This window comes from Harmonia axyridis, chromosome X (genome assembly GCF_914767665.1).
Source record: "Harmonia axyridis chromosome X, icHarAxyr1.1, whole genome shotgun sequence".
Taxonomy (NCBI): Eukaryota; Metazoa; Arthropoda; class Insecta; order Coleoptera; family Coccinellidae; genus Harmonia; species Harmonia axyridis.
The window spans coordinates 15,853,441-15,876,503 of NC_059508.1; the positions used below are offsets into that span (position 1 = coordinate 15,853,441).

At 34.7% G+C, this 23,063-nt stretch overlaps 1 protein-coding gene across 1 annotated transcript in view; it reads right to left on the reverse strand.

Annotated features, from left to right (window-relative positions):
* Positions 1-23,063, reverse strand: part of LOC123686532 (semaphorin-1A-like) — a 56,317-nt gene that overhangs the window by 1,561 nt on the left and 31,693 nt on the right. Inside the window, exons 2-11 of the mRNA XM_045626746.1 lie at positions 8,741-8,958; positions 7,803-8,103; positions 6,647-6,842; positions 6,448-6,536; positions 6,244-6,385; positions 5,506-5,651; positions 3,670-3,958; positions 3,407-3,611; positions 2,141-2,289; positions 1,725-2,046 (exon numbers count right to left, since the gene is read on the reverse strand). Of these exons, the coding sequence (XP_045482702.1) occupies positions 1,725-2,046; positions 2,141-2,289; positions 3,407-3,611; positions 3,670-3,958; positions 5,506-5,651; positions 6,244-6,385; positions 6,448-6,536; positions 6,647-6,842; positions 7,803-8,103; positions 8,741-8,895 (1,994 nt within the window). The 5' untranslated portion in view covers positions 8,896-8,958. The remainder of the gene's footprint in view (positions 1-1,724; positions 2,047-2,140; positions 2,290-3,406; positions 3,612-3,669; positions 3,959-5,505; positions 5,652-6,243; positions 6,386-6,447; positions 6,537-6,646; positions 6,843-7,802; positions 8,104-8,740; positions 8,959-23,063) is intronic.

Consider the following 23,063-nt stretch of genomic DNA (forward strand, 5'->3'; position numbering starts at 1 on the left):
ATATCACGTGTATTTATTTTTTCGTCAAACGCCCGATTTTTAAACAAATATTAAGCGGCACGGCGCGGCGTGTAGTGACCTTGACTACATTAAATATATTCATGTACTAGCACAATACATGTTTTTCCTATGATTACACTCTTCGTTTATTATTATTGTTATGGCAATAAAAAAAAACTTGCAACCTGGTGTAGACATTTTTATTATGGTCCTTAATTTCAGAATAAAATAAGATTATAGTTTATACCTGTATTTAAATTAAGATAATATTCAGAAAATTTTAAGATTCGTTGTAGGTACTAAAAATACACGTGATGTTGAGAAGGGGGAGGGGGGGTGGTCTTAAACCTCACTACGTATCACCAATGGGGGAGGGGGGGTTAAAAAATGCTAAAAAAGGATCACGTGATTAATGGACAACCCCTAAGGGTTCATCTTTCTTTCTTTGGTGTATGTATAAGGCAAATTGAAAAGTTTCCTGTGCTAGTATTAAATCCATATGATTTTTAGTTAGAACCAACCTTTAACGATACGTGTCAAAATTTGACAGCAGTCCGACCATTAGTTTGGTGAGATATTGCGTTGTGAGTGTAGCTACTTTTGTTATTTGAAAAAGACGAAAAAAAAAGAATTTCGTGTGCTGATTAAATATTGTTGTTTGAAGCAAAATATTTGCTTGATGAAGAGTTTTCGGGGTCTGCACCAGGAAAATCAACCATAATTGATTGGTATGCTAAGTTTAAACGTGGTGAAATGGGCACCGAAGACGGCGAACGCATTGGACGCCCAAAAGAGACTGTCACCGACGAAAAAATCAAAAAAGTTCACAAAATAATTTTGAATGACCGCAAAGTGAAGTTTATCGAGTTAGCATACATTGTGAAGATATCATCTGAACGTGTACATCATATCATTCACGAATATTTGTACATGAGAAAGCTGTGTGCAAAATGGGTGCCGCGCGAGCTCACAATCGATCAAAAGCAACAACGTTTTAATGATTCTGAGCAGTGTTTGAAGCTGTTTAAGTGCAATAAACCTGCATTTTTCGTCGAAATGTGACAATGAATGAAACATGGCTCCATCATTCCACTCCGGAGTCCGATCGACAGTCAACTGAGTGAACTGCACACGATGAACTGAATTCAAAGCGAGGAAAAACACAACAGTCAGCTGGCAAGGTTATGGCATCATTATTCTGGGATGCGCAAGATATAATATTAATTGATTACCTCCAAAAGGGCCAGACGATCAACAGCGATTATTATATAGCGCTATTGGATCGTTTAAAGGATGAAATCGTTAAAAAACGGCCCCATTTGGAGAAAGAAAAGGTGCTGTTTGACAAGACAATACGCCGTGTCACAAATCAATAAAATAATGGCAAAATTGCATGAATTGAGCTTCGAATTGCTTCTGCATCCACCGTATTCGCCAGATCTGGCCCCAAGCGACTTTTTCCTGTTCTTAGACCTCAAAAGAATGCTCCCTGGAAAGAAATTCAGCCCCAATGAAGAAGTAATCGCGGAAACTGAGGCCTATTTTGAAGCGAAAGACAAATCGTACTACAAAAACTGTATTGAAAAGTTGGAAGATCGCTATAATCGCTGTTTCGCCCGCGAAAGCAACTATGTCGAATAATAAAACCGAATTTAGTCCAAAAAATGTGTTCTACTATGGAAGACCAGGGACTCTTCAATTGGCCCGTTATTCACAATAATTACCTTTCTAGATGGTTATGTTGTTCAAAAAATGGCGGATCGTGATAAGCACTAGGCGATCGAAATCGTCTAGAGAAGAAGAACCCAGATATAAATCCAACTATCAAAGCTCCAATACAAGCTCCAACAATAATAAGATGAAGAGTTTGTGTTTCTCCAGCGATTTTCTGCTTAACAGCGCAACCTTCAATATCATTTGTACAATCAGGAATTTCTTCTTCATCACTATTTCTAACAGATGGGTAGAGATCTTGATCTTTGTCTGTTTCAGGGAGAAGAATATCGGCTTCATTGCCCGAGATTGGTTTGCGGGATTGTACTTTCTCTGAAAATTGAGGTTGAATAAGTCGATTTTGCTTTAGATTTAGCATAAATAAAAATCAATAACGCAAGCAAAACTTAGCATCAAAAAATCTCACCTGTTGGAGGGGTCCAACTGCATTTGCTCTTGTCTCCTTGCCTGACATCTTGTATGATATACCTTCTTAATGTAACAGTATTCAAGGGAACACATGCTTTCTGTTTGGCATCCCATCCACAATGGGGATCTTGAAGGTCAACACATGCGCTTGAAAAGAAAAAGAAATTGATTTTCAACTGCATGCAAGAAAATTCGAGTTCAAAGCATATTCGGACTGTTAAATGGATTCGGTCCTTACTTAGAGCATTATGAATAAAATAAAACAAAATAATTTCCACTGGATTATTTAACTGTTAGCAACAATTGTTTCGCCACACTGTGGCTCCATCAGGCTACATTTCTGACTGATAAGAGTACAGACAGAGTTTTTCGGAAACTTATATAGCAACAAAACTTCGACATTGGCCGAAAAATATTCGATAGGATATCCTAAACTTCAAAGTTATATTGGACAGTTTGCCGCCTGGGATTTCCAAACTATCGGAAGAAATTCAATAAAGGAGATAAGTTTATATCTGTTTGTTCGTTCGACAGAATATTTTGGGTATTATACCTGTTTATTTCTAGGGAACCTAAGAGTGTTAATCTTATGCTCTTATTTTCTGAATGGAGAATTTCAAAGTTGTTATTGAAGGTGTGATCTAATTCTTTTGAATGATTTGCATAAGTTGAAAACGAACTATCAGATGTATAACTCTTTTGGTGTTCATTTATCCTTTTCTTGAAAGATCTTCTTGTCTGTCCATAATAACAATTAAACAATCCAGTGGAGATTATTTCTTTTTATTTTATTTATATTTGAAATTAATGAGAAATTCAAAAGATCATCAGGGAATGACAGATAGATGAATGCTTCGATTTAAATAAAGTATGCAGGATGATAAATAAAACAGTCAGGTCTAAAATTTCCGTATGATTTTTTTTGAAAAACAGCAAAGCAGGTCCACTTTCATTTGAACGGGAAACATCTTGAGATTGTAAATTTGCGGGTGTACAATCCTCTTTTAAGCAGGGTGCTCACCCCCTCAAGAATATTGAGGAAAGGAATAAGCTAAAAAATATTCCATTTGACAAGAAAAATCTGTTCGGAAGTGCTAGGTGAAGAGCATCAAGTGGTCGAAAGTTATTTCTGCACAAATCATACGATCTTGAATCAATTTTTTATTCAATGTTGTCATAAACATTTCATAGCTCACTAAGGATTAACCATAACAATTTACCAACTGCCAGTGTTTTTTATAATGTTTTAATGTTCTAATCTTACCTGCAAGTGTCGACGTTTTTGCACTGGTTCAAATCAACCAATCTTATTTCATCTCTACCAACTACTATAATTTTCCCGCCATCTGGTGTGAGTTTGATTTGTTTAATGGGGGTCCCATGGGGCAGGACATTGTTCTCAGAAATGACTACAGCTTTCGCAGCTTCTTCATTTGGTATATTGACGACCTTCAACACCCTTCCGTCATCTGAAATATTGAGCGTAATATGAAAAGGTATTCCAATTTTTTTTCTTCGCGTATTTACCGGTTCCAATGTAAAGAATATCGAATGCTTCATTATCTGTAGTTTGTACTTGGGGGTCCACACTGATCACAGTAAACCTATATTGTAAGCTGACCCTTATTAAAATTGGTCTGCCGAAATAGACTGGCACTGCTTCTTCCATCAGAGAATGTGTTTTGATGAAATTCACATTCCTTTCTGATAAGGTTCTGCTGTTTGGAACGCATTCACCAGGTCTAGGTTTAGGCACTTGGCTGTTTGATAGAGGGAGCCAATTGGAATTCAAATCTTCCTGATGTTTGAAACTTCCCTGCAAATCATCAAAGACTGGTCATTTTTTGAAACTTTCACGGTATCACAATGCAATTAATTATATCAACTGATGTAATTGGCAAAAATCAAGTTAACCAATACCTATTAGATGTATATTCTGGTTATTGATTTATTAGGCCACTTGAAAAGTCCCCAGTCTGATGCACAGATGGCGGTGGTTATATTAAATCCATAAGATTTTTAGTTAGTACCAACCTTCAAACGATACGTGTCAAAATTTGACAGCAGTCCGACCATTAGTTTGTTAGATAATGGGTTGTGAGTGTAGCTATTTTTGTCAGTTGGCAAAAATGGAAAAAAAGAATTTCGTGTGCTGATAAAATATTGCTTTCTGAAGGGAAAAAATACAGTTGTAGCAAAATATTGGCTTAATGAAGTTTTCGAGGTCTGCACCAGAAAATCAACCATCATTGATTGGTATGCTAAGTTTAAACGTGGTGAAATGAGCACCGAAGACGGCTAACGCAGTGAACGCCCAAAAGAGGCTGTCACCGACGAAAAAATCAAAAAATTCCACAAAATAATTTAGAATGACCGTAAAGTGAAGTTGATCGAGATAGCAGACATTGTAAAAATATCATCTGAACGTGTACATCATATCATTCACGAATATTTGTACATGAGAAAGCTATGTGCAAAATGGGTGCCGCGAGAGCTCACAATCGATCAAAAGCAACAACGTGTTAATGATTCTGAACAGTGTTTGAAGGTTGAAAGATCACTGTAATCGCTGTATTGCCCTCGAAGGCAACTATGTTGTATAATAAAATCAAACTTTTCAAAAAAAATGTGTTTCACTATGGTAGACCGGGGACTTTTCAATTGGCCAGTTAAAACAACATTTATAAAAAAGGATACATTCTTATCCAGGGGCCCAATAAATGTATCCCTAGATAATTAACATATCTTTAGTTATGCTTTCTGATCAATCAATGAGATCAAAACAGAAAGTATAAATAGTATTTTTACATATTTCTTGTGTACAGTTAATGAAGAAAAATAGAGTGTGGACAATGAAAATATAGTGAAATGAAAAAGTTTATGGCCAATATAAGTATATTCATTAAACTTCCTGATGAGTATTATATGAATATGTTAATCCATAATAGATAAAATAATAAAACAAAGTTATTTTCACTAATCTACTAGATAAGTGGAAACTATTCTGTTTTAGTATTTTATCTTAGTTATTGAAAAATATTCTTAACCGAAATATTCAGCATCAAATAAAAAATTTAATTACTCATCATTGCTTTGTGTTTCAACGATTATTCCTTCGAAAAACTTCATTTAAGTTGATGAGAGTCGAATTATTTTGATAATTATTATCTGAGTTCAGTGTACAGAATAAATATTTTCATACATTTATATACAAGTGACAGATAAGTATGAATTCGTTTCATTTCCCAGATAAATGATACTTGTTTGAATCTGAGAATAATCTTGGCCAAAGTGATTTTTCAAGATTATTTCAATAATTGCTAATTCAAAAATGAAAAAATCCGAATAATTATTCAAGCTTACCTGAAAGGCGCTAATTATATCATCCATGTTATATACACATATTGCAGATCCGCCAATGGCATTATTTGGTGTTGTGAGTGTACCATAAATAATATTTTTCGTACCACCGGAACCATAACTGCCATTGATGATTTCGCTTGTCGACTCTGAAAAAATTTAGATATTCAATTTTCGATTTATGTTATTTTATATAACGTGTAGTGAATAGAAATCCATTATTTTTGCATGGAAAACAAGGGTCTAGCTGGGACACCGTTTCCGCTGGCTCACCGCGTTCCAACCACGACCGTTTTCGCTTGACGTTGTCGTAAGTGATTCACTTTTCGTTGCCATTCACAGATGGAATTCGGACCATGAGATTTTTTTGCGTTAACTTGTGTTGTACCCATATATCGATCTTCTTCTTGAAACCAGCTTTTTGCAAATGGTTCCAAACGGTTTTTTGTGCAGTCTTAAGTCTTTTGAACCTTTATCGAAGTGAATCTGTAAAATAGCGTATTTTCTCTTTGCTAGTGTCCATCTTTGACGCACGCTCAAACGAAACTGAGTCAACGATTCACAAAACTGTCAGAAAAGTTTTTGTAGTACGAAACCTCATCTTTCTAACGCCATCTAGTGGAACCCAATTGGACTTACACAACGCGAGATACAGGTAACTGTATTCTTTTTAATACACCTAATGTTATCGAATTCAATTTAACACATATGTTCTTTAGTATTCAGTTGAAAAATACTCACGTATCTCATCAAAATAGAAGGGATATTCTCCAGGAACAGAACAGTTCAATCGTGACTTTAGGAATGATGTCCATCTATCTGTCATCTGATGTGGTCCACCTTGGTCGTTTTTACAAACCCTTGCCACTCTCGAGTAAATAATCTGAAAATTTAATTTTTTTGAATTAATTGGGGTATTCCGAGATGGATTTATGAAATATCTACCTTTCCACAGTTCATATATTCAACAGCAGTTTCCCTGAAGAAAAAGTAGATGTGCTCTCCATAAGGCACAGTGCTAACGAAATGTGGAGCTAGAAAAATTAAAGAAATTCAGTTAAAGTTCATAAGGTTTGAGTAGAAAATTTACACAACGCAATCGATTATAGATTATCTTCAAGACTGAGTCATTATTTGTACATACCATTCAATTGTTTGAGGTCCAGTTGTTCTGTACGTTGAGGATCTCTATATATGATAGGATCGCCTCCAGAAAAATCTGCTACAGTTGCTGAGTATAGTTGGTTATCGCTGAATACTGTTGAACTATTATGATCTGGGTTGTAGGGACATATTCCTATCCCTTCGAATTCCCTTTCTTTTTTATACTGTCCGTTAGGCTGCAAAAAAATTGTATTCAGCGTTTAGTACTTGAGGACTTAAAGTCAGTGGAGAAAATTTAAAATATGAAAATCCAAATCCACTCATTGACCTATAAGTGAAAAACAATATTTTCTTTGCACTATTTTTATTTTATAACAATTGTTCCGTCTTATCATGACTTCTTCAGGTGAGTATTTCTGGATACCTAGTATTAGGCCGATTGAAAAGTTCCCGGTCTGATGCACAGAATAAACCTGAATTTTTGCGTCGATATGTGACAATGGATGAAACATGGTTCTATCATTTCATTTCAGAGTCCAATCGACTGCAGTGGACTGCACACGATGAACCGAATCCAAAGCGAGTAAAAACACAACAGTCAGCTGGCAAGATTATGGCATCAGTATTCTGGAATGCGCAAGGTATAATATTTATTGATTACCTCCGAAAGGGCCAGACCATCAACAGCGATTATTAAATAGCGTTATTGGATCGTTTAAAGGATCAAATCGTTAAAAACGGCCCTATTTGAGGAAAAAAGGTGCTGTGTCATCAAGACAATGCGCCGTGTTATAAGTCAATGAAAACAATGGCAAAATTGCATGAATTGGGCTTCCAATTGCTTCTGCTTCCAACGTATTCAACAGATCTGGCTTCCAGCGACTTTTTCCTTTTCTCAGACCTACAAAAAAATGCTCGCTGGAAAGAAATTTAGCGCCAATGAAGAAGTAATCCGCGAAACTGAGGACTATTTTGAAGCGAAAGACAAACGAAAGATCGCTATAATCGCTGTATCGCTCTCGAAGGCAACTATGTTGAATAATAAAATCGAAAATCTCAAAAAAAACTGTGCTTTAATATGGTAGACCGGGGACTTTTCAATTGGTCTGTTATAATATTGGGCAAAGTATTATTTTTGGGTGGTTTCTCGTGCAAAAAGCCTAGAACAAGTTTTCGGTGTTTATAAATCAACTTACCTCTTCGAGGTACTCTCTGCATCGTGGTTTGTACGAATTGGTACCGCATATAACCAGTTTACCAGGCTCTGGTCGGTACAGGATCCTAATATAGTTTTGGCAATCATCTTCAGTTTTTCCCTTCAAAAAGCACAGTTGATTATGGGCTTCTGAAGATGGCCATTCAATCCTTGACTGTATCCTCTCATTGAAATCATATATGCTAAGATTGTACACCTTGTTCCTTCCACCGAGCAGGATTGAGTGCTCATCTTGATTCAAGATGACGAATTGGTCTGGATGTGTTAAATTACCCGTGAACCTAAAAAAAAATCCGAATTTTTGTCTTTTCTAGGAAAACTTCCAAAGTTGGAACAATTGTCTCCAAATCTCCAATATTTTGAAACTATTTGAAATATTTTTGACATTGAACCTCAAGGATTTCTCATGAATTTGTTTAAAGGTATGGTGAATATTCTGAAAGTTACTGATGTTATAATTGCATGAGAAAAATTATGAGGCCAACACCACATTCGAGTATATTCAAGTCATAATTCAAGTTTTCAACTCGTATGATTTGTAATTTTTAGAAGCATCACCTCAGGTGATGATTTCAAATCACCTAAAGGAAAATGAATAAATGAGTTCTGTATGAACTGTAAGAATATGTTTGCGTGTAACACACCTATTCTTCTTCAAATTTGGAGCAGGGCTATATTTTTTCTTGCAGTCATATAACAAAAATATTGATTTATATTCGTTGAGGATATTCTGGAGACGAACACAAGTATTTAGAAAGTTGTTATGGCTAGAGACTTTAAATTTTCAGGGTAGGTTATGTTTAGTAATGGACAAAGTCCGTCAAATAGTTCCAAACTTGAACTTTTTCCCTTTTTGAATGATTCATTTTCGAAGCCTATGAACATATCGTATTTTTTAAGATGATAGGTTCTACTCACTTAATACTGGAACTGGATATTTGCTTTAGATTATTGACTAGCTTCGATCCACTGTCTGGAAGCCATGCTTGACATGAGTTGGTCAAAAAATGGAGCCATAATAAAAGTTGGATGAGGAGATAGGAGTCATAGTGAAGTTTCCAAACAACAGTCATCTTGAGAGCGTGTGCTACTTACACGCCTCTTTTTTACGTTCTCATCTTCATTGTGGAAATGTTCTGAAATAAAAAATGATGGTCATATCAACTAGTTCCATAAAAAAGTATAAAAATAATATGTAAAACCAGTCCGGAAACAGTCATAGAATTGAGAATCATAGCCCAATATCATTGATATTTAACCTGTCAAACATATTCATAAGTAATTGCACAAGTGCATCAAAATTATCGATAATTTTGCACGACAGCGTGTTGTCATAAAAACTGCACGAGTTTTTCATCTTTCTCCAAAAATGAAAATGACCGAATGCAGTTTTTCAAAGAAAACACGCTGGAATGCGAAATTATCAGGTCATTTTGATGCAAGAGTGTAATTTGGGGGAATATTTCCCGAATAAACTGTTACATTACTTGTCAAACTGATTTAGAATAGAATTGCCATAGATTCGAACTGTGTAAGATGTATAGAAACTATACATCTATGAACAGAACAATTATCGCAGTGCTGTTTCGCTTCCTACAATGCAATTATCGCTGTAATTTTCGATAATTGTTCTCCATATACATAGAATTTTTGACAGGAGGGAAATATTCGAGAAGATGGTGTTTACAAGGGTTGATAGACTGAGTTATCGTAAATATTGTTGACGTCCTGGAGTTTCAACGTAAGACGTATTGATCGATTTTGTCGTTTTGCATTTATGGATCTCTGGATAAATATAAGACTTCCTTGTGTATGAGTATTCCTCGATTTGTTGAAGACATTCGAATATGGAATTTCTGGAGATGAGTTTGATGATATTTTTGACTGGAAGGAAACAATTTGTTCAAACGTAAGATGAGTTGATTTTCTCCAGTCCAATCATGAATATTTAGTCAGCTGAGACGGTAAATAGCAGGTGCAATAATGTTGTAGAGTGTTGTTTTTATCGCTTAGTACAATTAGAAAAGTCATGTAATAGTTTTACGCTCAATTGTTCTCGAACAAGCTTTTTTCTTCCGGGAAATCACCTTGGAGAATAGGTATTTCTGTTTGTTCAGAGAGGAAATTCTCGGTATTTATATGTGTAGAATATGGATAAATAATTACCATTTTGTTCATTTTAGTTTTTGTATTGTGGGAAAAAACATTATTATTATAATATGAGAAAAAAGTCAGCATTTCATCATAGGAATTATTATAATAAGTCCAATATTTTCGGGGCTCTAAAGAATTTTAATTATATCCATCTGAGATTATTATTGATGAAATCTGAATACCAAAAGACGAACAATACAGATATATCGAATCATATGATGATTAAAACCTGAAATAACTATTCATTAGGACTGTAAGGTAAAACTTGATGATTCATAGTTTTATTTTATCAGAGTGTGGCCCTTCCTAGTTAGAGAGGCCTATGTAAACCACTTTAGGGTGGGTATATTATGATGATTCATTCGAAATGTTGAGAGGGAAGTCTTCAACATGTCAAGCTGAGGAACCTGACGTTGACATAAATTATTTATAGAAGTGGCGAGACCACTACAATATATAAGTAAACTATCACACAAATGATATCCAATCTATGCTTTTTGAGACTTGAGGATTCGAAAAGGCAGTTAATAGCTCAGTGAGGGAATTAGTCTGACAAGTTATCTTCATTTGATATTAAATATCTACGAATTTTTTTTATTCCCACTATTTTATTATGTGAATTAAATTGTTTCGCTACATGTTGATCAAAATTTACGAAAACTGAAGGAGCTATTGTGGAGTGTTATTGTGTAATTTACATAATAAAATAGTAGAACTTAGCATAAAGACAAGGCAATCAAAAACTTATCTCTAATTCTCTTTCAGGTTCTTAATATATTATTTAATCATTCAAGGTCAATGATCTCCAAGCCAATCATAAAAGTATCCCCAAAACTCCGTGAATACGATATGGAACAAATCATAATGTAAGAGGGAATAGTGTATAGGAAATTTATACATAAATAAATGATCAAGAACAGTATTCCTTTATTCTGTAGTGTTCCTGTTTATGTTAAGAAGGATTTATGTTCGTCTAGAACTCAGCGAGACTGTAATGAGCATTAAATATAAATAATTGAAACAATGACGAAGGGAAAAGTTGAGGCAATTAAAATCGGGTAAATATACAGTTCATTTGTAACGCCAACTTTAATTTCTACAGAAAGGCATTATTTATACAGGGTTGATGCCTATAATGAATGATGAGTATAGAATGAAGAATCACGTATTCTTCGATGTCTTCATATATCGAGGTCAATTTGTTTTCACGAGTCGAATTATTAGGTGAAGGTACTTATAGCGTGACAAGATGACTCAAATTTCCAACAATTCTTCTGCAACACATTTATCAGAAAAAACGATGAAGTGAAAGTTCTCTGAATCGAAAGTTATTTCGAGAATTTTTTGCAAATTCATCTTGCAACAGAAGATTTTATTGATATAATCGGTGTAGACAGTTCCTGATTATCTGAAAAACCTGGCTTGTGTACAGTTTTTCCATTCGACAGCATGTTATACAATTCAATAATAAGAAAAATATCGAACAGATAGTGAGACATACTTCGTCAAAAATGGTTAGGTTTGTGGAAAGAAAACTCATGGATTTTGCACCATGATATCGTGTTTCTAGCCCTACTAACGCAACAACTCTGAATGACCATCGTTACACCCTGATATGGCTTCAGGCAACTTTTTCTTTTTTAACAACTCAAACTAACACTTTGAAGTACTTTTTTGAAGCTTTTTAGGCTTGTTCATTTATATGTTTAGAAATTGAAATCAGTGTTCATTTGTGAATACTGAGAGAAATTTGAATTTCATCGGTTGCTTTGAAGTTTTCAATCATCATTAGTAAGAAACTGCTTTTTTTCTGTCGTTTGTTCGTTGATTATTATTGTCGGAACAATGATATTTCCAAGTGACAGTTCCCATTTTCCTTGTTGTATCACATCTAAAGACAGTATAATAAAATGTAATTAAACCCTTTATCATGTAAAACTTCCCCATTGTTCACTCTCTTGACTTTACAGCAGACTGACTGGGCTCAATTTAATATTTTCCCACGTCCTGTGAACTAGGCATTAAGTGTTGAATAAGGATGAAGATGAATGAATTTAGTGCGAACTTTCTCAAGGAAAAAATCAGCGCAAAATCTTATGACAAGAATACATATGCGGTTCGAATATTCTTGCTGCAATCCATGACGTGGGATTGCAATTGGCGTTCAAATAGATAAAAAATTATCTTGTAATATATTACGTCTAGTTTATGTGGGATGCATAAGTATTCTATTTTGCATCCTGGATTCGATGAATTTCAACGGAATCGAACTGAATATTGAGTGGGAGACTGTCATACTTTTTAATTTTTTTAAGTTTTGTTCGTTTAGAATTCTCTCATCAATATTAAAATAGATACTTCTTTCTATCAAATACAGATGTTGAAACAGTACTGGGAATTGGTCAATGAAACACTAAATGTGTATGATTTAACCAAATTTACTGTATTAGGCCAATTGAAAAGTTCCCGGTCTGATGCACAGATGGCGGTGCTAATTTAAATCCATATGATTTTTTGTTAGTACCAACCTTCAAACGATACTTGTCAATATTTGACAGCAGTCCGACCATTAGTTGTGTTTGAAGCTGTTTGAGTGCAATAAACCTGAATTTTTGCGTCGATATGTGACAATGGATGAACCATGGGTCCCTCATTCCACTCCGGAGTCCAATTGACAGTCGGCTGAGTGGACTGCACACGTTGAACCGAATCCAAAGCGAGGAAAAACACAACAGTCAGCTGGCAAGGTTATGGCATTAGTATTGGGGGTGCGCAAGGTATAATATTCATTGATTACCTCCAAAAGGGTCAGATCATCAACAGAGATTATTATATAACGTTATTGGATCGTTTGAAGGATGAAATCGTTAAAAAAACGGTCCTATTTGAAGAAAAAAAGGTGCTGTTTAATCAAGACAATGCGCCGTGTACTAAATCAATGAAAACAATGGCAAAATTGCATGAATTGCGCTTCGAATTGCTTCTGCATCCACCGTATTCACCAGATCTGGCTTCCAGCGACTTTTTCCTGTTCTCAGACCTCAAAAAAAAAACTCGCTGGAAAGAAATTCAGCCAATGAAGATGTAATCGCCGAAACTGAGGCCTATTTTGAAGCGAAAGACAAATCGTACCACAAAAATGGTATCGAAAAGATCGCTATACTCGCTGTATCGCCCTCGAAGGCAACTATGCTGAATAATAAAATCAAATTTTGCCAAAAAAATGTGTTTGACTATGGTAGACCATGGACTTTTCAATTGGGCTGTTAATACAGAAGTCAGTGCTTTTTTCGACACATATTCTAATATGTTTTAACTAAATCAATTGAGCTCAGGTGATAAAAAATTCCTACTTATCTGAGCGAATCCCCTAAAGTAATAGTCTTCAATTAACTGATGTAACAACCGAATCCAGAAGGTTTTTCTTCAAGATTGTTTATGTGCAACCTAATATTATCCGGTCTATTTAAGAATCAAGTGATGATAAGATTTAATCATCTACCAATATTTGAAATCGAGACTCGTCTAAACAATGAAATAAACAACGCATCTATAAATAAATTTGAAGTTCGATGTTGTGTATGAATTCATTAATAAGTTCATTAATAGCCCATGGTTTATTTTCGTAGACACTTCGACGTCGAGATTTTCTGGGAATTTTTAGGATGCAAGCAGATGGAAATTTCGATCTAGCGGTCCAAGTAAATTTTCTTTGTTTATCAATTAGTGTAGGATAGTCAGAAAAGGTGGTATATACCTACTTTCATTTCAGTACCGTTGCATCAATTGGACAGTGCTGTTAATTGAACTCTCAGCTATGACGTTTGTACTCGAATACATTATACATGACCGAAGCTTCAACGTTCTGCGCCATTGTTTTTGTTGCTTGAACGACCATCGAAAAATTAGTACATCCGCAGACATTGTAAGAATGTTTTTAACATTCACAGTTAAATATACGATCCACATACAAATGAAGTATTTAAATTTGATTTATAACAATCCGACATACATGAGAAGAATCCAAGATTAAATAATGCAAATTTTACACGAAGGCGTATTGAAAACAATAATAATAATGATCAAAAGCTTCGAAATTGAAAAAAATATCGTAACTGAGAAAATTTCAGTATCACTATGATGTGTGAGCTCCCCTAGCTCTGATTACACCTTTCAAACGTCTTCGAATGTCTTCTTTTATCAAGTTTTTTAGCCCGTATGTGTAAATTTTGCGCCTACTAAGTTGATTTTCTAATGAAAGAAAGATGAAGAATAAAATATTATTGAATCAATTTGACCACGTGAATCTATTGGGAAAAACTGTAAAATCTTAGTATCTCTCTTTTTTTGCTCGCCGAGCAGTTATCGAAACCATAAAAACAAACAGTAATTCAATTACATAGTTTAATTTTCGATCGTTTCCCTTCATTTTGGATCGGTCGAATAATAATTCGTTACTAACTCGAAATGATTCGAGATCGACGTGATTAAAAGAAGATTATTCGACCAATATATATTTATCCTACGGGTGCAATTACGTTGAGAATATTGAAGGAAGCCGAAACAACTTTTGACGTTCCGTTAGCTGTATAGCAAGAAATCACTGAAATTTCCCCACTAAAGATATTACAGTCGGATATCCAAAACGAAGCTCATAATTATGAGATTATCGATTATTTTCATCTTCTATCATTATTTTTTATCAATGTACGATGTGTTTAACTCGCTTATATCGCTAACAATTCTGGGATGCACGTGTTCTAACATCACCGGAAATAAATTCATTATTGGTTTGTTATTTCGAATAATAAACCTTGCGATTCTTTGGAAAATAAAAGTTCTCATAACATTGGTCATTGAAAGTTTGTTTTTCAGTCTCTAAAAGAAACAATCTAATGAAATGAGTTTACCAATTGAAGATTGTGCGAAAATAGTGGCACTTATTGAAAATCGGCTGAGCCCAAGATCTTTTGCTAGAAGAATGAATGTTAGGCTAACTACAGACCAAGAATCTGGAAGAAGAAGGTGCACATCGTTGAGGGATGACAGATTCCTCGTTTCCACAAGTCTTCAGAATCGCCATCTTGCTGCTGTTGTTCAAAATCAACTGATGGAGGTACGTTAGGTAAACTAAAGTGAATGGACATTGAGACAACGTCTTTCAGAATCGAATTAAGGACCATACAGACCAGCGACAGGTCTAGAACTTCTCAGAGAGCATCGAATTGCGCGTCTTCAATTTGCACGAGATTACATAAACTGGTTAGAAGCTCAGTGGGCCCAGGTACTTTTTTCTGATGAATCCAGATTCAGCATTCAAGGAGCTGATGGTCGTAGACGCTTTCATAGACGTCCAGGAGAAAGCTACGCTGATGCCTGTATAGAGGAGCGAGTTCCATTTGGTGAAGAATCTGTTATGGTCTGCGTAGTTGTGTCTTTAGAGGGCTGCACAGAGTTGCTACTTATAACCTTAACAGCAGTAAAGTACATCGAGGAAATTTTTATGGACCATGTTGTACCTTATATACCATTTCTGGGAGAGCAGGGAATTTGTATGTATGACAATGACAGCGTTCTTAAATGAGGTTGGAATTTCAAGGTTCAACTGGCCAGCAAAAAGTCCTAACTTGAATCCTATCGAACATATATGGGACCATCTGGGAACGCGACTCAGAACTATGGTTCCATCGTCCAATCATTGACAAGAGTTCTGTGAAGCCTTTCGTCATGAATGGGAGAATATTCCACAAAACAATATTCAAAGGCTCATCACAAAGACGTTTGGGAAGCTGTAATCAGAGCCTTCATTCTTGTGATGATCTATATGTTAAAACAAAATGATATCTGAACTTGAAGAAACATTCTGGTGGAACTATCATCCCAAAATTTGGCACATCGCAAGAACTTATAGTGTTTACGGCCAGCCTACAGAATATGAACCTTTTGTCAAATTAATATGAAATAATTTTTCTCTAGAGTCGAATATGATGGAATAATATTAACGCCCTGGTATAAACTAGTCGGATGGCTATTCTGTTTTTCTAATTACGGTAAAGATAACTGACGATGGGCCCCCAGGGCAAATGATACTTCTGCTCGGAGCTTTAGGTGTGTGTTCTTCACTAATAATAGCTTTGGAAACCTACTCATCCGATTGTGATCCGTACATTGTTCCAGTGACGATCTCAGTTGAAACTCGATATTGAAAACGATAAATCTAATCGAAACCAAGGACAAAAACACATGATTCGTAACCCACAACTAAAAACAATCGCGGTAGACAGTATGGCTTCGTCTTTGTATCTTTCGTTTTTCATTATCATAATAAGCAAAGAATCTGTTACGTTCAGCTCGATAGAGAAACGTTAATGTCGTGTTTTCCTTGAATAAAATCAAGCGTTTAAATAAAATGTCTAGCGTAAAAAAGATCAGCCAGGTGAAAACCTTGAAGGCAGAATTAATTATCCTATCCGAATTTCATTCAGGTTTTTTTTAATTTCAACGAGATGTTGTCGACGTAATCTGCGTGTGATTGCCTTTTGTTAGTACTGTAATAACCTTTCGGAATGGCCATAAACGTATACATCACGTATAAATCACGTCTTCATATATCGACTAATTTGAATAAAAACCTCAAATTTATCGCCTTTTCATCCATTTCTATTTCCATCCTTAATTTATAAAGAATTTAATAGTGAATTGATTCGAAAAATTCGTGAGCAAAATTTTTTTAATGTACCGATTTGCTTAATTGCATTCATTTTCAATGTAAAACCATAAATAAAATTATGTTTCGTCTCTGAAAAACAAAATTTGAATTGTAATTAAATATTTCGAACTGATAAGTCAATTCTCTAACATCTGTTTACATCTTAAAAATCCACAATCGATGATTCATCTGTTTATCAGGTTGAAAGAATTTAATTCTTTTTTCGCGCAGTAGCCTAATCACCACCAGGTGTTTGTTTACAACGAATTAGTTGAAATTTTCTGATCGAGAAATCTATGCTTTTGTTACTTCGCTGTCATTTTGATTCGACTGATAAAAGTTTAGCTGAGTTGAAGAGGATTTTCTAAGAAATATGTATGTACTATTGAATCTTTTGAAATAACTCATGTTATAATCTGTCTTTATTGTATTTTCGGTTACTTTTGGCTCATTTTCTTCACTAATCGAAGTTAATTGAAAACTGCATAGAAATGTAGAATGGAATTGTGAATTTTACTACATTACATTTTGTTCTGATTTAATTCAACAGTGACTGTACATTCTGATATTTGATAATTTGACTCGAATTTTTCATCATTCCCATGACATCAATCTTAAATTGAAATAAAATCTGTATAAGGTTAATATTGTTGGAAAATGTCATCTCTGTGCGCATCCTGAAAGAACATAAATCTCAATGCTAACTGCCTAGCGTTGTTTATTTCTAATTTCGATGATTTTCATTCGTCTCTCAAAGAATTTGTATTTCTTGATGGAGAGGTATTCCTGACATTGAATGACGGAATGTCGAAAAGTTATAATAATTATTTATTATTTTCAGAAATGGTAGCTGATGGATATTTGATCGTATATTCGAATTGTTTTGGAGAAGAAGTCTTGAATTCTCACTGATCGAGGTTCTTATTATTCGAAGGAGTGAAAGAAGATACTTTTGGTGACCATCGAATTTGGGACACCCTGTACATTTAGTGAGTTTAAAATACCAAAATATTGAATTCTAACTAGTTTCACATTGAAGCTGTTTAAGCACTACAAGTTTTAAACCAGAGGAGTTAGACAAAATATCTCTTCTCTGGTTAAAAAGTTGTAGTGCTAAAACATCGAAATTTGCCCACACCCTGTACTTCCAGCAAATCTCGAATGGTATTGTAGAAATTCCACAATGTGATCGACTGATAAAATGTGTAGTAAGCAACTATGCGTGCAACGGAACTTTTCATTGTGGAATTACTGTTTTCTCTCTTCATTAAGCACCGTTTCCACGTGCATTCTGCGGAGATAAGTGCAAGTTCCACTTCCTTCCCAGATTTTTCTCGTCTATCTAAATAGTAACGGAATCCGACCTGGTTGGAATCCGAATTTCTTTCGAGATATCCGAGTTATCGTGAACTATAGTCTTTTTTCCGTCCAGTACACAATGCCTGACTAGCGGTGACTTTAAGTGGTCAATCAAATCGTTGCTTTGAGAACGACCATTCGACAGTGATTTAGATGTTTATGGGACATCTTTCAGCGGAGAAATCAGTTTTTTCTTCGGGAATTACCTAATTGCCACTCTAAATTGAAGATAAGAGCTGAAAACATTATAAATGATTGGATCTGTCATTTTCTCTCTCTAGCTCTAAATGGATGTTAGTCATTGAAGACGCTGTTATTCTGCAATTTGACCGACCGGTTAGGCGAGAGAGTTCAAGGTGTAGTTAAAGAGTTAATTCAGTTAATAATAATAATTCTTAACACTTGCAACTACATTGAATTCGCTACTGCTTAATCTCACCTACTCTTTCGGAAATTTTCATTCAAGTGGATAAAAACAGTTAAAGAATTCTTCCTAGATATTAAATATTTCAAATCCTTGAAAAACTTTCAACTCGGCGGTGACATCGTTCCAACATTCTGAATTATTACGTAAGGAAAGTTTAGAATAATAAAATATCTAACTGGATAAATAAATAAAACCATGTCTGTTTCTACACTGTGTCCGTGAAGTATGGAACAAATTCATTTTTAGCTAAACAGACCATTTCAAGAAATAATCCTGAAACACGTCGATTTTTTATTTTAATTTTCCGTATTTTAAAATAATAATTAAATATACAGGGTGAATTACTTTCGAGTAATGACGTGACCGTCATTTTTTTCGAATGGAACACCCCCATTTGGTCTCAATTTTCGATTACTCTAGCTGAGCTGATTCCAAAAATGTATCACATGTTGATTCCAATTGGTACAGGGTGGACAAAAATACAATAGTTTTGTGTGTGCCCATAAAGTAACGCGTAATATTCTTCATTAGTTAAATTAACAATATTATCAAAAATACTTATTGTCTAACGGAAATTGGTTTGAATGTTACACCCTGTAGTTTGTTACATTTTCAGATTGATAAAAATGTATAAAAATAAGAAATAATTTCTTTCATATTCTGTCTGCTTGACAACCACAAGTACCAAACATGTTTGGAAACAGCTCATTCTTATTAATCTAAAAATGAAACAAAATACAGAGTGTTACATTCAAACCAATTGCCGCTAGACAATGAGGATTTTTGATAATATTTTTAATTTAACTAATAAAGAATGTTACGCTTTACTTTATGAGCACACACAAAACTATTGTATTTTAGTCCACCCTGTACCAATTGGAATCAACATGCGATACATTTTTGAATCAGCTCAGCTAGAGTAATCCGAAAATTGATACAAAATGGGGGTGTTCCATTCCATTCTTCTATACAGGGTGATTCACCGCGATGGCCTATTAGACGTTTATGGAGAACTAATCATAATTTTGTGATAAAAAAAATTTCTGCTGAAAAATTTTGAAAAATGGGAGTACTCGTTGCTAACATTTATTTTCAGAAGAATTCCATCAACTCATTAACCGTTGAGTTTGTATCCAAAGTGTGGCATATTGCTGAAACTACCATTAAAAAATCTAATGATGCAATAATATACTGGGTGTGCCATTTGAAATAAGGAAGTAGTAGTCTGTTTCCGTTATAACCTGAAGTTGCAGATATCTGAAAATATTCAAGGAAGAAAGATCATTGACTCAAACCCCAAACATGCAAATTTTCAGCACAAAATTATGATTAGCCTTCCATAAACGTCTAATAGGCCATCGCGGTGGATCACCCTGTATAATCTACCTACATCTTGGATACAAATGCAAAACGCAAATACATATCATTTTATGTAAAAGCTTTAACAAATATAAGAATCGTAAAGCCAGATCTGGAGTCATGTGCGAATTCTTACTATGTGCCTCATTATAAAGTTTCCCATGTCTTGAAACTGATTCTCAAACCTCTTCGTTTTCTCATGTGTGTGTGTAACATCGAGAACAGGTATAACAGGTGATTGCCAGATTGCGTAGGTTATTCACGATTAGTATTCTGTTATAATTTATTAATGAATTGATTTGTACAAGTTTTGAACAGTGACAGCGAAGCTACGCCTATGATTGATTTCAACTCAAATTTTTAACTATTACATGATGTATTTGGACGTATCTCACATTGTGAAATCACCAGAGGCGCAGGGAAGGGCAGTTTAAAAAAATACATAAATACGTTACCCTTTGTTCTTGAACTATACAGCGTGTATCCGGTAGATACGCTAAGATACGAAGACACCGTGAGATTTTGTTTAATGATAGAAATTTCGAAGAAACCTCTCTTTGATATTATACAGAAACTTCGACTGAAAGGGCAGATGGTAAATCGAACTTTTTCGAACCTTTTTTCAATCGATGACGAACCATTTGACGAACATAATGAAGTGCTAGAGTCTAATAAGCTGATTTTGAGCGCTTTTAATTTTTATCTTATTATTCAATTGCTTCATTAAAAGAAATTGACTTTTATATGTTACCTTCAACTTCTCACAGTATTAAAAATGAAAGTTATTGCATATCTTGGCATCCATAAAACTCGTATAAATGAATGCATATTTGCAATAAGTAAGTAGATCGATTGTTCCATGAATATTAATTGACTTTTTTGTATGGATTCCGAACTTTTACATTTGAAAAGAAGTTTATACAAAGTTATTATAACGAAGTTGCACCTGTTTTACCTGCAGCTAGGTAAATATGAAATCACTGAGGCGTTCGTCGATAATTATAAGGTTGACCAACCTTGAAACGTTAATTTCCACAAAACCAGTACGAAATATGGGATATATCTGAAAAAGAGGAAAACCAAGGCGAGGAGAGCTAAATCACCAAATCATCACGTTAGAAAAAAAATTTTTAGCTCGAAGCGCACCAAGGTTGGGGATCATAGAAAATAGTGATGGTGAACTCATTTTGTATTGTATGAAATGGCTGAATCATTGAGCATAAAAGAATTGGAATTCGTCATCGAATTATGTTGATGGTGTATACATAATACGAAACCAATGATGTGATGTGACCGTGTCTGAAATTACTGAATGTGTATTACCTTTGTGTGATTTCGTACCGATTTTGAAACATATTCAACTCGTATAACACTGCAAATTTCTTTGTTCTTCATAGAATACCTCAACTTATTGTATTAGAAAAAAACTTAAAATGAATATCGCAATATTGCATGAATTGAGCTTCGAATTGCTTCTGTTTCCACCGTATTTGCCAGATCTGGCCCCCAGCGACTTTTTCCTGTTCTCAGACCTCAAAAGATTGCTTGCTGGAAAGAAATTTAGCGCCAATGAAGAAGTAATCGCCGAAACTGAGGCCTATTTTGAAGCGAAAGACAAATCGTACAACAAAAATGGTATCGAAAAGTTGGAAGATCGCCATAATCCCTGTATCGTCCTCGAGGGCAACTATGTTGAATAATGAAATCGAATTTTTCCAAAAAAATGTGTTTTACTATGGTAGACCGGGGACTTTTCAATTGGGCTGTTGTGCGTGATATTTATGATATCGGTTATTTATTTTAACGAACTGAGAATAATTTTGTTCAAACATTTATATTTCAAGACGCTAAGAAGCAGTGAAATGATTGTTTCGACAATGAGCAAACATTATTTTTAGAAAGAGAAATGGTAGAACATTTACAACGTCTATAGATATAAATGCGCCATTTGAATCTGCAATTTTCGTCCAGATTATTCATGAATAATGTTCAGATCATCATTACACAGATAGTACTTAATCATTTTTTACAGCGTATCCTGCATATTTACCGTTAGGCTCATTTCGCATCAAATTTGCAATATAGCATTTCCGCTGGTCAATCGGATGCTAGCTATGCAGAATTATCGCTAATAATAGTTCTGTACAAAAATATTATACGAATATGTGTTCATTTATTTCGTGCAATTTGAGAAAATAAATTGAACGTGATTCCTGAATCGCATTACTTCTATTTCTGTTATAAGTTATAACTATTTCCTTCCGTTCCTTGTCTTAACTATAAGTAACAAGGTATTTATACTCTCATTCGAAAATCCCATTATTCTCTACAAAGGGCAAGTCTGGTTTCACATTAAATCATGTTAAAACACATCAGAATTGTATGCGTATGCTGATTGTCTCCCGATCAATTTTCTGAAATATATTTTCTCTAATTCTGTGGTTATTCCGTTCATTCTTCCACATCTTGTAGAACAAAATCGTGCGAGAATATATCAGAAACGCACAGTTTTCATGGTTATATTTTATTATTATATGTTGGTACTCCGAACTTTCCGCCACGGCTTTATCTGTCAATTCATCAATTTGCCTCAAAGAAATCAGTTCTGCCAACCAACATTTTTCAATGCAAAAATCACCAAATGATATTTATGGAAATATTTCATTGATTTCAACAAAAATGCAATTAATTAGAGAAAATAATTTATAATACTCGTTCAGAAGGCTCATTCTACCACTCGTTCATTCAAAAACTCGCCACTTCGTGGCTCGTTTTTGAATTTTGAACTCGTGGAAGAATATCAATGCCTTCTGCACTTGTATTATAAATAACTATTCTGAGCGGACATTCTTCAGGGTGGGTAAATTTCGATGTTTTAGCACTACAACTTTTAAACCCCATTCTCGTTCTCTTTTTCTGAGAAACTAACAAGAGTAGAATTCGTTTTTGGCAAACTGTTAAAAAGACGATCACGCCACTGGATTCTTCGTGAAAAAGTGCCTGTATGTTGTTTTAATTTCAGAGCTCCTTCATCAGTATTAGCGGAGATATAATTGTTTTTTGATATCGCCATTTTTCCAATTTTCGCTTATAACTCGAAAACGAAAGAAGTTGGCTAAAATGTACAATCGAAGACAAAAAATCTTTCAGGCCCAAAAGTGAAACATAAACTTTCGATGGGTGATTCATATTTTCCCGGTAATTTCATCAGGTTAAAACCAAAGCCATCCAAT